The sequence below is a fragment of the Armigeres subalbatus genome, chromosome 3 (genome assembly GCF_024139115.2).
Source record: "Armigeres subalbatus isolate Guangzhou_Male chromosome 3, GZ_Asu_2, whole genome shotgun sequence".
NCBI classification, from domain to species: Eukaryota; Metazoa; Arthropoda; class Insecta; order Diptera; family Culicidae; genus Armigeres; species Armigeres subalbatus.
In genome coordinates, this window is record NC_085141.1 from 296,176,057 (window position 1) to 296,189,822 (window position 13,766).

General features: G+C 39.3%; 1 protein-coding gene across 1 annotated transcript; it reads right to left on the reverse strand.

Annotated features, from left to right (window-relative positions):
• Window positions 1-2,779: 2,779 nt before the first annotated feature.
• On the reverse strand, window positions 2,780-3,883 carry LOC134220403 (uncharacterized). Its single transcript, XM_062699461.1, has 3 exons — window positions 3,522-3,883; window positions 2,997-3,461; window positions 2,780-2,937 (listed from the first exon to the last, which is right to left on the reverse strand). The coding sequence occupies exons 1-3, from the start codon at window positions 3,847-3,849 to the stop codon at window positions 2,918-2,920; spliced, it is 813 nt and encodes a 270-aa protein (XP_062555445.1). The 5' UTR covers window positions 3,850-3,883; the 3' UTR covers window positions 2,780-2,917.
• Window positions 3,884-13,766: the final 9,883 nt, after the last annotated feature.

Consider the following 13,766-nt stretch of genomic DNA (forward strand, 5'->3'; position numbering starts at 1 on the left):
AATCAAGTAACAGAAAACCCGAGTACAAAACTTCATAATCGTATGGTTTTTATGGTGAGTCAACATGCAGTCCCTTCGAAGTGTTGAATGGTGCTGTGGTAGAGTGAAGGACTATCAATTACAAGATTCATACATCGAATCCAGTTTTATATTTTATTTTATTTTTTCCACAGTAGTATTTTGAAACATTATTGAAATTTTATTGCAATCGAAAGATGTTTCCGTAGGCACCACCTCTTGCGCTTTTTAGATTGCAAGAGAGTTATATTTGATGGCACTACGCAAAGATTGTTTCTTTCCGAATGGTTGCAACACAGTGAAATGTTCAGTAGTGAAACAAGTTGTGCTGCTTGGGCACCTTTAGCACATCTAGACTGCTGCGCTAACCATATGGACCATTTACCAGATGAGGAATGACGCGACCAAAGGCAATCATAATCCACGTTTCATGCTATGCAGATGTGACAAGTAGAAGGGTAACAGGGATAGCAAAGAATGATACGAGTGGAATAAACACCATGGAACACCTTAAATGGAATCAGGAAGATTGTGTAGGTTGAAGTTATATTGCTGTACACGATTCATATACTTGTTCTAGCAGGAGCCAACGAGATTCGTTTGGATGTATTGATCGAAACCAAATAAACTGATTTAATCCAATGAGCTGTATTAACAAGTATGACATTCTCTGATCGGTTTAAATGCGAGATTTGATATAAAATGGTTATTACAAAGAATGTCACACAGAATTGTTTTGGGTGTAGTATACCTATTTCTAAACTTTTTATCAAATATCGATATTCAATAGTTAAAAATAGTATTTTCATATAAATATAAAGAAGCGTTGACTCATCCTTGATCGAATGGTCCAAAAAAATTGAAAATCCATTGAGAAACGGCTGAGATATTAAAGTTTAAAGTCTATCATATTTTCGTGACGGTCTCCGATTTTCGCAATGGTAAAGTATACCCCAATATAGAAAACACAGACGTAGTCCTACGTCAAAATGTTGCTGTTTGGATATTTCCTTTGCTAGTTAAATCGAGACAACAGAAACCTCAACTCATTCTGTATAAACAGTCGAACCTCCAGGAGTCTATGTTGTATGACTTTATATCGACTTATTGGAGCAAATTTTTCCATACTAAAAATTGTTTTATGAGTTACTGTGATGACAGTACACCTTCCAAATAATTTTCTATTCCACATCTCCATATTTCCATAAGTCGATCGTTCTTTAACTATCGACTCGTGGAGGTTTGACTGTAGATAACAATCTTTCCCAGGTTTATTTTCAATTACTAGCACTCACTCCCTACTTGGAGCCGCGCGTGGTTCAATTGATGGGAACCAAACATGGGACGATGCAAAACAGGCTCTAAAAGCAAAGTTTGCTATTCAACTAACCCCCATTGCGGAGGAAGCTGAATTGCGGCCTTGAAACAGAATAATAGAACTATAACTGATTTTGGGAGTGAGATTGGGAAACTCGCTACCAAACTAGCATCTGCATGGGTATCCGGGAATTCCTCCGGAAGCTCCTCCTGGAATTCCTCCGGAAGTTCCTCCGGGAATTCCTCCGGAAGTTCCTCCGGGAATTCCTCCGGAAGTTCCTCCGGGAATTCCTTCGGCAGTTCCTCCGGAAGTTCCTCCGGTAAATCCTCCGGAAGTTCCTCTGGGAATTTCCTCCGGAGGTTGCCCAGGAAATTCCTCCGGGAATTCCTCCGGAAATTCCCCCTGAAGTTCCTCCGGAAATTCCTCCGGAAGTTCCTCCGGAAATTCCTCCGGAAGTTCCTCCGGAAATTCCTCCGGAAGTTCCTCCGGAAATTCCTCCGGAAGTTCCTCCGGAATTCCTCACGAAGTTCCTCCGAATTCCTCCGGAAGTTCCTCCGGAATTCCTCCGAAGTTCCTCCGGAATTCCTCCGGAAGTTCCTCCGGGAATTCCTCCGGAAGTTCCTCCGGGAATTCCTGCGAAAGTGCCTCGGGGAAATCCTCCGGAAGTCCCTCCGGAACTTCCTCCGGAAGTTCCTCCGGGAATTCCTCCGGAAGTTCCTCCGGGAATTCCTCCGGAAGTTCCTCCGGGAATTCCTCCGGAAGTTCCTCCGGGAATTCCTCCGGAAGTTCCTCCGGGAATTCCTCCGGAAGTTCCTCCGGAACTGCCTCGGGAAGTTCCTCCGAATTCCTCCGGAAGTTCCTCCGAATTCCTCCGGAAGTTCCTCCGGAATTCCTCCGGAAGTTCCTCCGGGAATTCCTCCGGAAGTTCCTCCGGGAATTCCTCCGGAAGTTCCTCCGGGAATTCCTCCGGAAGTTCCTCCGGGAATTCCTCCGGAAGTTCCTCCGGGAATTCCTCCGGAAGTTCCTCCGGGAATTCCTCCGGAAGTTAATGCCACACATAATGCCTTACGTTGTTCATGCCTGGCGTACTGCCTGCTTATGATAAAGGATATATGTCCAAATTTTTGAGGATCGGTCAAGGTCAAGGTCAAGGCTATTATATAATCAAAGCTCCCGCTTTTTCCAATGAGTACGAGTCCCAAATTTGGTTTTGAATCATGCGTTTGAAAGGTATGTAAAAACGTCCCTCTTTCCTTTCTCCTTTGAACCTCCCATCTATTATAGAATCGTCTTATGACAGAGAATATGTGTTCCAAATTTTTTCTCCCACTCCTTTGTTAGCTTCTCCTGAGGATAGATAATATGAGCACCTCATGTGGTTGAAATCGGCCAAGTGGTTCAGAAGTAAATAGCGAACATTCATTAATACATAGATTGGTTTTTATATATAGATAGAAGATTTATTAATACATACATATTTTGAATAAAACAGTTTTTTTAACATTATTTCAAATTGTGCAAATTGTAATCTTTTTTATATTTCAGTTCTTTTCATCTTCACACATAATGCTTAACTATAGATCATCCAGATATAGTAGAACCTAGAAAAATAAACATTAATAAAGATAACTAAAACAAACAAATTATATAAATAACAAACCAGTGGTTGTTTGCACATTTTGAATGCATGAGCCCAGCTTTGCATCGAAGACCCTTCCCGACGGACATTGCTGATAGACGGCAGTCAATTTTTCATCTTCCAAAAAATAACATTCGTAGTAGCCTCTGTTATCAGAAGCATCCGGGAACCGTCCCTCTGCAGGGCACTCGAAGGAACATGTTTTTCCATCGAATATCGTTCCATCAGGGCACTTGTAGATTGAAACATCGTAGGAAAACGGTCCCATACCGGGGTACCTGCAGTATCCGAAGAACCGATTGCTGGTTCCGTAACGGGAGAATATCTCGTCTGGGTTACACGTCACCTTCATGCAGTCTGCCTCCTTTTGTTTCCGTTTGCAGAAGTTTGTTTCCGGATTGAAGACGTAATTGGTTGGACATTTGTACACCGAAGAGGCTTGGTACTTACCCTCACAGTAATGGTACGTGTCGCAGGTTCTGGGATCTGTTGAGAACAGCATACGTTGGAGAATTTAATCGCAAACAATTAGCAACGGGGTCTCACCTGGATAGTATCCCTCGCCATTGCAGGAAAGGCTATAAGGGCAATCATCGTAACCGGGAGTAGCCGAACATTCTCCGTTGTTACAGAATGGTTTCTCTGAATTTATGTACGGACAGTAGCGCCAATCCATCGTGTCACCTAAACAAACACTAACAGATTCACAGCCGCTGCAGGTTGAGAACATCCGAGATCCATCGCAGGTTTCGGGATTTTCCGACACTGAGGCACGTTTTCCCGCTGTTTGGTTTCCTTTCAGGAGAACACCTGGCACCTCCTGCTGAGTGGATAGCTGCAGAAGAGCGAAAACTCCTAGTACGATCGCCAGCATCTTGTTGAACACTGATGTTACAATGCCGAGGGAATTGGACTGTGATATCTTTTAAAATGGTCTTTAATCTCCAACAAGCTGTTAAATGATAGATGAAAGCTTTGGCCAAATTTCGGAGATATGAGGTTGTACATTTTGCAGAGTTTATTTGCCGATAATTAAAATGTACTGCATTGGGGTCATTCATTAACTGCTTCAGATTACATTTATCAGCTATATCTACTGAATAAACATCTCTATGTCGTATGATGGCAATATTCTACTTTCCTCCAATGCTTCCTAGTTTCTTATCAGGTTATCCAGGAGAAGAAAAAAACTAACGAGCAAATCATAAAAAATGTGAAAGGTGTACGAATAGATAACAGCATCATGGATGGAAAGACGAAACAATCTTAAAAGAAGCATGTTGCGTAGATATTAAAGCAAAAACCTCAATTTCCACTTGCTCAAACCAAAACTACAACGCAGTTTTCTTTATATTATTTTTTTTAACGTTGGTATTTGTATCAAAAGAATCAATATAATTCTCAAAAATGTTCATGCTTAATGAAAGCGTTAGAAGAAAAAAATGTTTTTTTTTTATGGAACACAACATGAGAAATGGAATAAGCCGACAATTATTATAAAGAATTATTCCGTTGAGTGCGAACCATTTTTTTAAAAAATCCGTTTTAATCCGTTTGAAATCCGCATTTCAAATATTTGATCATCTGTTTGTCTATGTCTGTTAAAACTTTTTGCGCTTCCAGGAAGGCTTGACAAAAATTAAGGGATTTGTTACCCCCCATTTCGCGGAAGCTGAATGATAACAGTGATAAGGAACTCTTTGTTGGTGACATCATGCCTCCTCGCAGACAGTAATGTATGCAACCAATACGACGTAATGACTTTTTTGCCCTTCGTTCGGAAGTGTCTTATAATTTTGTTTGTATAAATAGTGCAAAATGACCGCAGGAGTAGTAATCCTCATGCTTTGTGATTTTTGTCCTAGATTGAAATCAAGGACCACACCCACCTTGGTTTCTTATAGAAGTCTGGATAGGGATTTCAAAAGAAAAACATTAGTATCACTAGCGTATGAAGTACTCCATAATTATGCTATGCTATGCTACAAACAGTACAAGATGATCGTTTCCGATTAATCTTGAATAAAGTCACTTAGTATGATAGACTAACAATTGACCAGAATGATAGGGATTTCGTTATTTAATATATTTAATATAATCGGCTATGCCTTGATTTACAGGAATTTGTCAATAATTTGCACCGTGCAAATTTCTTTTGAGTCAAATGTAGAAAATATAGAATTTTAATATTGAAAAAAAAAAAAAAATTTCACTAGTTTTAATTTTTGTTTCAATGAAAACAAGTAAACAAAATTTTCCATTTCTACCATACTTTTCTTCTTTGTGAGAATTATATTAGTTGAGGGCGGTGGGATTCGAACGAAAAGGAGTGTTCAACTATCCATTGTTGTCTTACCAGCTTCCCGAAAAAGCTATTCTCGTGCATGATTTTCCATAGCTCTGCGCTATCTGTACTATTACATGCCGTCTTGAAATCGATGAACAGATGGTGCATTGAGGTCTGGTATTCTCACCATTCTCTGAAGGATTTGCCATACAGTAAAGATCTGGCCCGTTGACGATCGGCCATCAACGAAGCCGGTTTGATAACTTTCCACGAAGTTATTTACTATTGCTGATAGACGGCGGAAGATGATCTGGGATATCGCTTTGTAGGCGGCATTTAGAATAGTAATCGCTCGAAAGTTCTCCTTTTAGGTGTTACTTGAATTGCAGCTTCCATCTTTCGATCACCACACGTACGTCAATTAAGCACAAGCATCAAGGAATCCAAAACTAAATTCACTCGCGTTTTCAAGGGCACACCACCCTTCATATTGGGTAAAATAACCACGAATAATATTTAGAGTATGTGTAAAAAATACACATTGTTCATTCAAATGCAAAAAAAACTCAACATTTTTGAGGAAATATTGGTATCAGGTGTACAGCCGATTCGAAAATTATCGGCCGCGGCATTTGACAAAATTTATCTGGGGGACACCGGCGTTTTCGACATCACACCGGAAGCAAATTTAACGGGCAGCGGCATGGATTGGCATGGCAATTTTTTTCTCATTCCACATTTATGTGAAATTATTACAAATTTCGCGAAAAAAATTTCCTGAATTTCGGGATTTTCCCAAAATACTTCTTCGAATTTCCTTGAAAAACATCATGACATTCACGAATGATTTTCAAAATTTCTTCTCAATTTACTTGATTTAACTAACATTACAAAAGTGATTAAAATGTGGCGAACATAGCCAATATATGACAATAAGTGCAAAAAAAAGCTTTTTTCAAAAATCGCTCTATCGGAACCTCTAAACTATTTTTTAGAATTTTGGTTTGATCTACAGAAAGGCTCCAGATGCGATTTTCTTTCATACAAGACTAGAGCCCAATGACTTCTCCAGTATAGTGTTTTTTTGGGACACCCTAATGCTGATATATGATGCTGCACAGAAAAAATAAAGAACCTAAAAAAAAAGTTTAAAGAACTCAACTTTGAGTACGAAGTTCAAATTTTTAACTCAATATTAGGTAGTTTTCTCACTCCCTCTCATGAATGTTATTATAAACAAAGAGAGCTGCATCGACCCAACGTGTGCTGTTCCGTGGAAGAAGCCAAATTTGAGTTGTTTTCACCATAGTCTCGAGTGAGTGAAAATAACATAAATTTGAGTTGGTGAAACTTCATAGTGGGTGAAAATTCAACACGGGAGTAAAGGCAAAGTACTCACCGGATTTTTTCGCATTTTACTTATTTTTGGCTTCTTCCACGCAAGGTCGGATTTGAGTGAAAGGAACCGTCGAGTGAGTTGTTTCGCGGTTCCGTGTGATATATTCGCAGAAAATGAGTAATTTTTTAGCCTCCATACAATTTGTACGAAACGAACAAAAAAGAAAATCTTTGCACCCATTTTCCTCAAAACTGAGTATTTGTCCCCTTCACCCCTTTGCGTTTGGCCCCTTTAATTATTTAAAATCTAATCAAATCTAAAATATAAATCTAATTCCAGCTATTGTTCACTATAGGGCACTGCACGGAAATATCTCTTTCTCTTTCGTTCTTCATAAATTTTGACGTTTACTGGCCTTGTTGTTTTCTAATTTCTTTGCAGCGAAAAAGAGACAAAGCAGTCCGTGCAGTGCCCTATATCTAAACTTTTGAATCACCTATATCAGGGGTTCTCAACCTAGGATACATGTACCCCTGGGGATACCTTCGATGGCCTCAGGATACCTCGGTCGAAAATGCGTAATGGAGGATGAATTACAATAAAATTGAAAACTCACTGATAGATTTTTGAAAAATGTGTACATTTAAATTCTCAAACTATGTACTGTACATAATATGTATGGCGATCAGTACATATATGAAAGCCTATTAAGTACCTCCCACCACAACTAGCAAAGTGTGTTAAGAGCTGTTAGGAAAAAAGATCAAAAGGACAAAACGTCGAGTGAATAAAATCAGGAATCTAAAGGTTCGGAAGCCTCCATGTTAGAAGCATTAAGGGTTTTTCCGAAAAAGCTTAGAGGCTCGAAAGACTCCTTTCAAGAGGCTCGGAAGCCTTCTTTAAAGAGGCTCGGAAGCGTCCTTCCTAAAGGCTCTGAAGCGTCCTTCCAAAAGGCTCGGAAGCGTCCTTCCAAAAGGCTCGGAAGTTTCCTTTCAAGAGGCTCGGAAGCTTCCTTTCAAAAGGCTCGGAAGACGTTTTTTTGTAACTTCTCTGACATTCTAAAATGGATAATTATGGGAAAATTACAGCTTCAATATCTTAGTCAAAAGATAAACTACTAAATTTGCTAACAAAAATAAGAGAGATGTCATTCAACACCAACAATTACCAAATATTGCTTGCACCACTATGAGGAAACACTGTTCCTTTGGTGGCGGTAAAAAATAATTTTGGTTCCCATAGTGGTGCTATCCATTGGTTTCTTATGAGACTCGCCACTATCGCCACTATTGCACCACTATAGCTGCAAGGGAGTCAATTTTATTAAGGAAAATCATTGTTTTCAATAGTTTTTCAAGCGAAATCTTAAGATAAGTTGCATTGAACAGGATATTTAAATCATGACGCATCAACTGAAACCATCGTCAATAGTATATTTATGATAAATCTAATTAAAACCCCACTACCTCCACTATTGGTGCTACCTCCACTAAGGATATGGTTACCCTACACATACGAATAACACTCGGAAACAAAGGATTGGGGCCCGAATTGATTTGTTTCTCATTGTAATATTTCCAGTAGTGAGCATGATAATAATAAAAAAAAACCCAGATCAATCCACCTAGCGTTGGTGGTGCCTTTCTCGCGCATTAAAAAAATAAGAAAAACACATAAGAGAGGTCGAAATAATGTTTTTTCAATAACATTGGAACGCAATGACCGATCGGGCATGTTATAAAGGCACAAATATCCTTTTTTTTTTTAATTTTCGCAAAACCGTACGAAAACCCTTTATTAAAAATTGCGATTGAATTGTTAAGGCCTCCGCAACACAATAAAAGTATGAAACCATCATATTACTTTTTTGGCTAATAAAAATGAGCAGTTACTACAGGGTGTCTGCAAATTATCCGTATAGATTTTGATAGTTTGCTTCTACAAAGCAAAAACAGACAATAATGGACTGAATCGGTAGCTATATGGGCATAACAACTCAGCAGGCTGTAACAGATGTATATTCTGAGAACACGGAGCGTCATTTCATGTATAAAAAAATCAAGTCTTCGTGAAAGCTTTTTTCCGGTTTTCCGAACAAAAAGGAATTGCCTTCCTACTCACCCGATTTGGATTGAATTTATCATTCGGTATGGTCCATTTTGAAACCAACAACCATCAAAACACCGAACATATTATCGAGACATTTGAAATCATGTCACAATCGTCAAAAATGTGTGAAAAGTATCTGTATAGAAACGAACGGCCATCGTAATTTTTTTCCAACAGGGGATACAGGAGTCATTTTAATGTTAACAAATTCAGCTTGGTTTATGTAGCCCTATTATAATAACATGCAATGCATGCTGGTTCTATAATTTATTCCAAAAAATATTTAAAAACCTGTCTTGTTGTACGGATAATTTGCAGACACCCTGTACTTACGTTTTTGCTTTGTATGTATGTATGTATGAACATATGTATGTAGTTAGCCACCATCCTGGCAAGAGTCGTGCTCTGCATGCGGTTCCACTTAACAGTAAGGTCAAATATCAATATCATTCTGAATTCAACATACTGCTGTATGAAGGGCCAAAAATGGGGTTGGTGGGCCTGTAAGCAGAGACACTTACACGAAACCCACAGAAAAATGAGAATCTCCTTCCAACAGAATGATCCAACAAATATAGGGTAAGACGGTATAATGCACACCACCTGGCCAGGGGGCAGCAGGGACAGTAGGGACAGCATGGACCATGTCCAAGGGCTTGACGACCCCTCCCCAGCTGTCTGCGAGTCAGGGAGAACTGCCTAGGGCGTGGTGGGATTTAGCAGTGGGCTCTGTTAAAATCTCTCCCAAAAAACCACAAGTGCCCGTAAGCAGACTCTATCAAAGCGACTGTGTGCCGCTTCAAAAGCACAAGCCCAGGGAGTGCCAATTGGCATGGGGAGTGTCCCTACTCCGGTAGGGTAGCGCGTGAGCTGCTTCGGCAGGGAGTGAGTGATCTGGTTGTGCTGAGGCAGGAGTGTCATAGCGTGTCGCCGCCGCTATTGTCACCTCGAAGCGCAGCAGAAGTCTGAGTATGGACTGCACATGCTGAGGTAGGAGTCGAGGTACCCATCGACACCTCGAGGCATTGCAGTGGAGTGTTAGAGTGAGCACCCGAAAAAGGGTCACATGGAGCGAATGGTCTTTGGAGAAGCTGCTTCGGCGGCAGGGTAGTAGTGGGTTGTACCCACACACCTACAGTTGTGCACATGTGGTGCATGGGGAGTGTCCCTGCTTCGGCAGGGTAGCGTGTGGTCTGCTTCGGCAGTGGTGTGATTGATCTGCTCGTGCTGAGGCAGGAGTGTCGTAGCGTAATATCTGTAGGCCCAGGCAGTTACCGCTATTGACACCTCGAGGCATGGCAGCGGAGCGCCAGGGAGAGCAGCCAATTAAGACTCAAATGGAGTGAAGGGTGTGCGAGCACCCAAGTCATGCTCGCATTGGACGAGTGCCTGTGTGAGCGATAATGAGCGAGTACGCTTAGTACTGCCGTCCCCAGAAGTAGTACTGCGAGGTAGTTCCTGGGGAAACGATGGTGGAGCCCAAGGAGTTTAGTCGGTATTACCGGTATGGTCGAGTCCGACACTCCAGTACACTTCCGTGTGGTAGTTTGGCAACTACAATGCACGTGTACTGGGTTAGTGTGTAAATGCATTCTCCCTTGTAAAAAAAAAAACACCACCTGGCCAAAACGGCCCACTTTGATTTCTATAAAACTATACAGTAAAACCTCCATGAGTCGATATTGAAGGGACCATCGACTCAAGGAAATATCGAGATGTGGAATATACAATCCTAGGGATGCTGTTTGAAGGGGTCATCGTAGTAACCCAGAAAATAATTTTTAATATGGAATAATTTGCTTCCATGAGTCGATATCGAGTCATAGAACATCGACTCATGGAGGTTTAACTGTAACTAACTAAGGGTTGATGTAACTTTCAATGTTTGTTTGCTCAACATTCTGGAACGACGCTAGCATACTGTCTGCAAAACTTGCACTGGAATACTTAGTTGGGCAACAAAATAGCTTTTCTCAGTGGTTAATATGATATAAAATTGCTTCCATCTTCAAAAATGTAACGTTTTTCAAAAATATGTTTCACTGGTCAAAACGCCCCAGTGTAGGCAGGACGATATGCCCTTACCAACTGGACACAAGCGCGGCGAGCTTGCAGCAGTTGCTTCCAAATTATATGGAAACTATTGAAATGTAATTCAAACCTGCTTAAATGGACTTATGTTGGTTTTTCAATGTCAAGCACATAAGGATTTGTAACCTTTTTATTATGGGATTGATAAAATACTAATGAAGGGCTATGAAACGTCTTTGGTTAAGGTGGGGCGTATTGCCCAGGCACTTTTTGAAATTAATTTTTTCACTACTTTTCAAAAAATCTTTGCTACGTGTTATCTATAATATTTTTATATGACTACTCACGGGCAATGCATTAGCGACTTCCTGGACTACCAAATAACACAAAGTTTGCACAAATTGCGTTGAAAAGTAAAAAGTTATCAAGGAGTTGCCTTAGGGGAGGCATATTATATCGTCTTACCCTAATAATGAAATTTGCAATAATTGTCAAGCTTTCCACGGGATGGTGTGTTTGAAGGAGGGTGCGTCAACTAGTTAACAACTGTTGGAGATAAAAGTAATAGACGCGAACGACTAATACTTTCCTTACTTGACTCCGATTGGCCACCACTTCATTGTCCAGTTTTAACTTCATTGATGCCCTGATGCACCCTCCCAACCCCATCGTATATATTTATAGTCAAATCAGTAATATTGTAAGGGAAATTTATGCATGTGTAGAGAATATATGAAATAGTGATCTGGCCTCAGATCTGATAGATAATCATTTAAAGCTACTGTTCTCCAATGCTGATTTAAAAAAATATTACAAATATAAACACTAAATAGAATTAGAAGAAAACAATGTTTACAAAGAATATAATAAGTATTATGTCGTGCCTAGTTTGCAAGTCCTCGCAACAGGTTGCATTCGACGCAGAATCTTGTCTCATTATTTCCTATTGAAAATTGGCCGGATCGGACGATGGGCTCAGAAGTAATGCCCAAAATACTATTTTTTACCGCACGAGAAAGGCATCATCACCGCTAGGTGGATTAATCTGGGTTTTTAAATGCGATTCGGTATATTATCATAAAATATTGAATCATGGAGAGACCTGTAATCATTATCACCAACATGATTAGACGGAATATGACGTTAGAACTGGAAATAGATGGAATTTTTAGTTTTAGGGTGCCAAATCGTACCCTAATCGGATTTATAGAATATTAAATAAATTTCACTGCAGACGCAAGAGTAACGTTTATTGTGTTAAACACTGTATCGCAATTTACACAAATAGAAACCCAGATTAATCCACCTAGCGGCGATGATGCCTTTCTCGTGCATTATAAAATGTATTGAAAAAATCTATCGGGGCCTATATCGCATTTTTTTTTGTATTATGAATACACATTGCCACCATCACTGAGAATTTTTTGTTCGATTTTGAGATTTTTTTTCCAAGGGTGACCATTGGGAAACACAATGATTTTTCAATAATTCAGAAATATAATGTTCGATAATGCCAATTTTCAATAGCAAACAATGGAACCGCATTTTCCGTCAAATGCTTGTTGCTAGTAAATCGGGTAATGCTAAGGGGCCGTCCAGAAACCACGTGGTCATATAGGGGGGGAGGTTTGGAAAATGACGACGATAAGCCACATGGGGAGGGGGTGTTGCTCTCGAACCACGTGGTTTTTTTAACACGAAAATTTTTGGTAAATAACAATAGCGGTGTAAAAATACAAATCATCAAAATTTAATGATTTAATCATTAAACGCAAAGCGCATCTTAGGGCCGATGCCCACGTAGCGTCTTTTCAACTCAGTGTTAAAAAGAATTTAGCATTAAGCATCGAGAAAACCCGGTAACGCAGCGTCGGTCGCAACGCCGATGCATATCTGAGTTATTTGGCCAACTTAGCTTTAGATCCTTTTTCCATAAAAAAAAATAAACGAAAAAGCAGGTTGCGTTTCAGTCTCAATTTTCACCAAAAAAAATTGGGAAAGAAAAATGAAAAAATGTTGGCAGATGGTTTTTGGCATCACGCCGCCGACACTTTTGCATCAGCGGACTACAGCTACAATTTTGAAAACTGTTCATGTTTTTACAATAATTCAAGAAAAATCTTCAAAAGAATGTCTTGTGGATATTCAGGAAAAATCCAGTAAAAAAATTTCCTGTAAAAACTTTGACCTTACTTCATACAATCCTGATAAAGTGCTAGTATTCAGAATGTTTTTTGAACAATTTTCTCTGGAAAATTTTGCTTGTAAATTTTGCTACAAATTGGTCATGAAAAAAACAAAATATTGCCAGTGTAAATGCCGAAAAAAATTCTATGTGAATTCTGTCTGAAAATTCAAAACAGTCTCGTGGGAAATACATATAATTTTCGGTGGAAAAAAATGTTCATATTTTCATATTTTTTTTACATTCTAATGAATTTCTTCGACAAGTTCTTCCGAATCTTCACCAGAAATTCTATTTCATTTCCAAAATAAGTTTTTCGAACATTTTGGGGAGTGCACTTCAAAATGTTTAGTCTCCAGTTAGCCTTACGACCAAAGGCATAGGATTGCCAATCCGGAGATGACGAGTTCGATTCTCGTTCCTGTCTAGGATGCTTTCGGGTGTCAAACATTGTCGACATCCTAGGTATAATGTATCCTTCGTACTTGCTACACAAGATATATAATCGTACAATTGCTGGCATTTAAAACTTTCAATTTATAACTGAGGAAATGCTAAAAGAATAAACTAAGTTGAAAAGCAGACCAACTTCCAGTTGGAATATGGAGCCATAGAAGAAGAAGAAGACTTCTAAATTTTTCAAGAAAAAATCTTCTGAATTTTCATGAGAAATTAAATAGCCAATGCCACATGAAACACTTTGATATTACCGTTGATTTTTTGTTTTTGGATTTTTGTTTTCAAATTTGGAATTTTGAAATGAAATTTTTTACGCTCTTTGTGAATTCTATCACATTTTTTTAATTTTCCAAGTATTTTTTTATTCGAGGCATTATTTAG

What these genes read in the sequence shown, in the direction of transcription:
- LOC134220403 (XM_062699461.1), bottom strand. Translation starts at nt 3,849, where the DNA reads ATGCTGGCGATCGTACTAGGAGTTTTCGCTCTTCTGCAGCTATCCACT. An exon ending in TGGCGAGGGATACTATCCAG is followed by an intron (nt 3,462 to 3,521) that starts GTGAGACCCCGT and finishes TGTTCTCAACAG; the next exon opens with ATCCCAGAACCTGCGACACG. An exon ending in AAATGTGCAAACAACCACTG is followed by an intron (nt 2,938 to 2,996) that starts GTTTGTTATTTA and finishes TTATTTTTCTAG; the next exon opens with GTTCTACTATATCTGGATGA.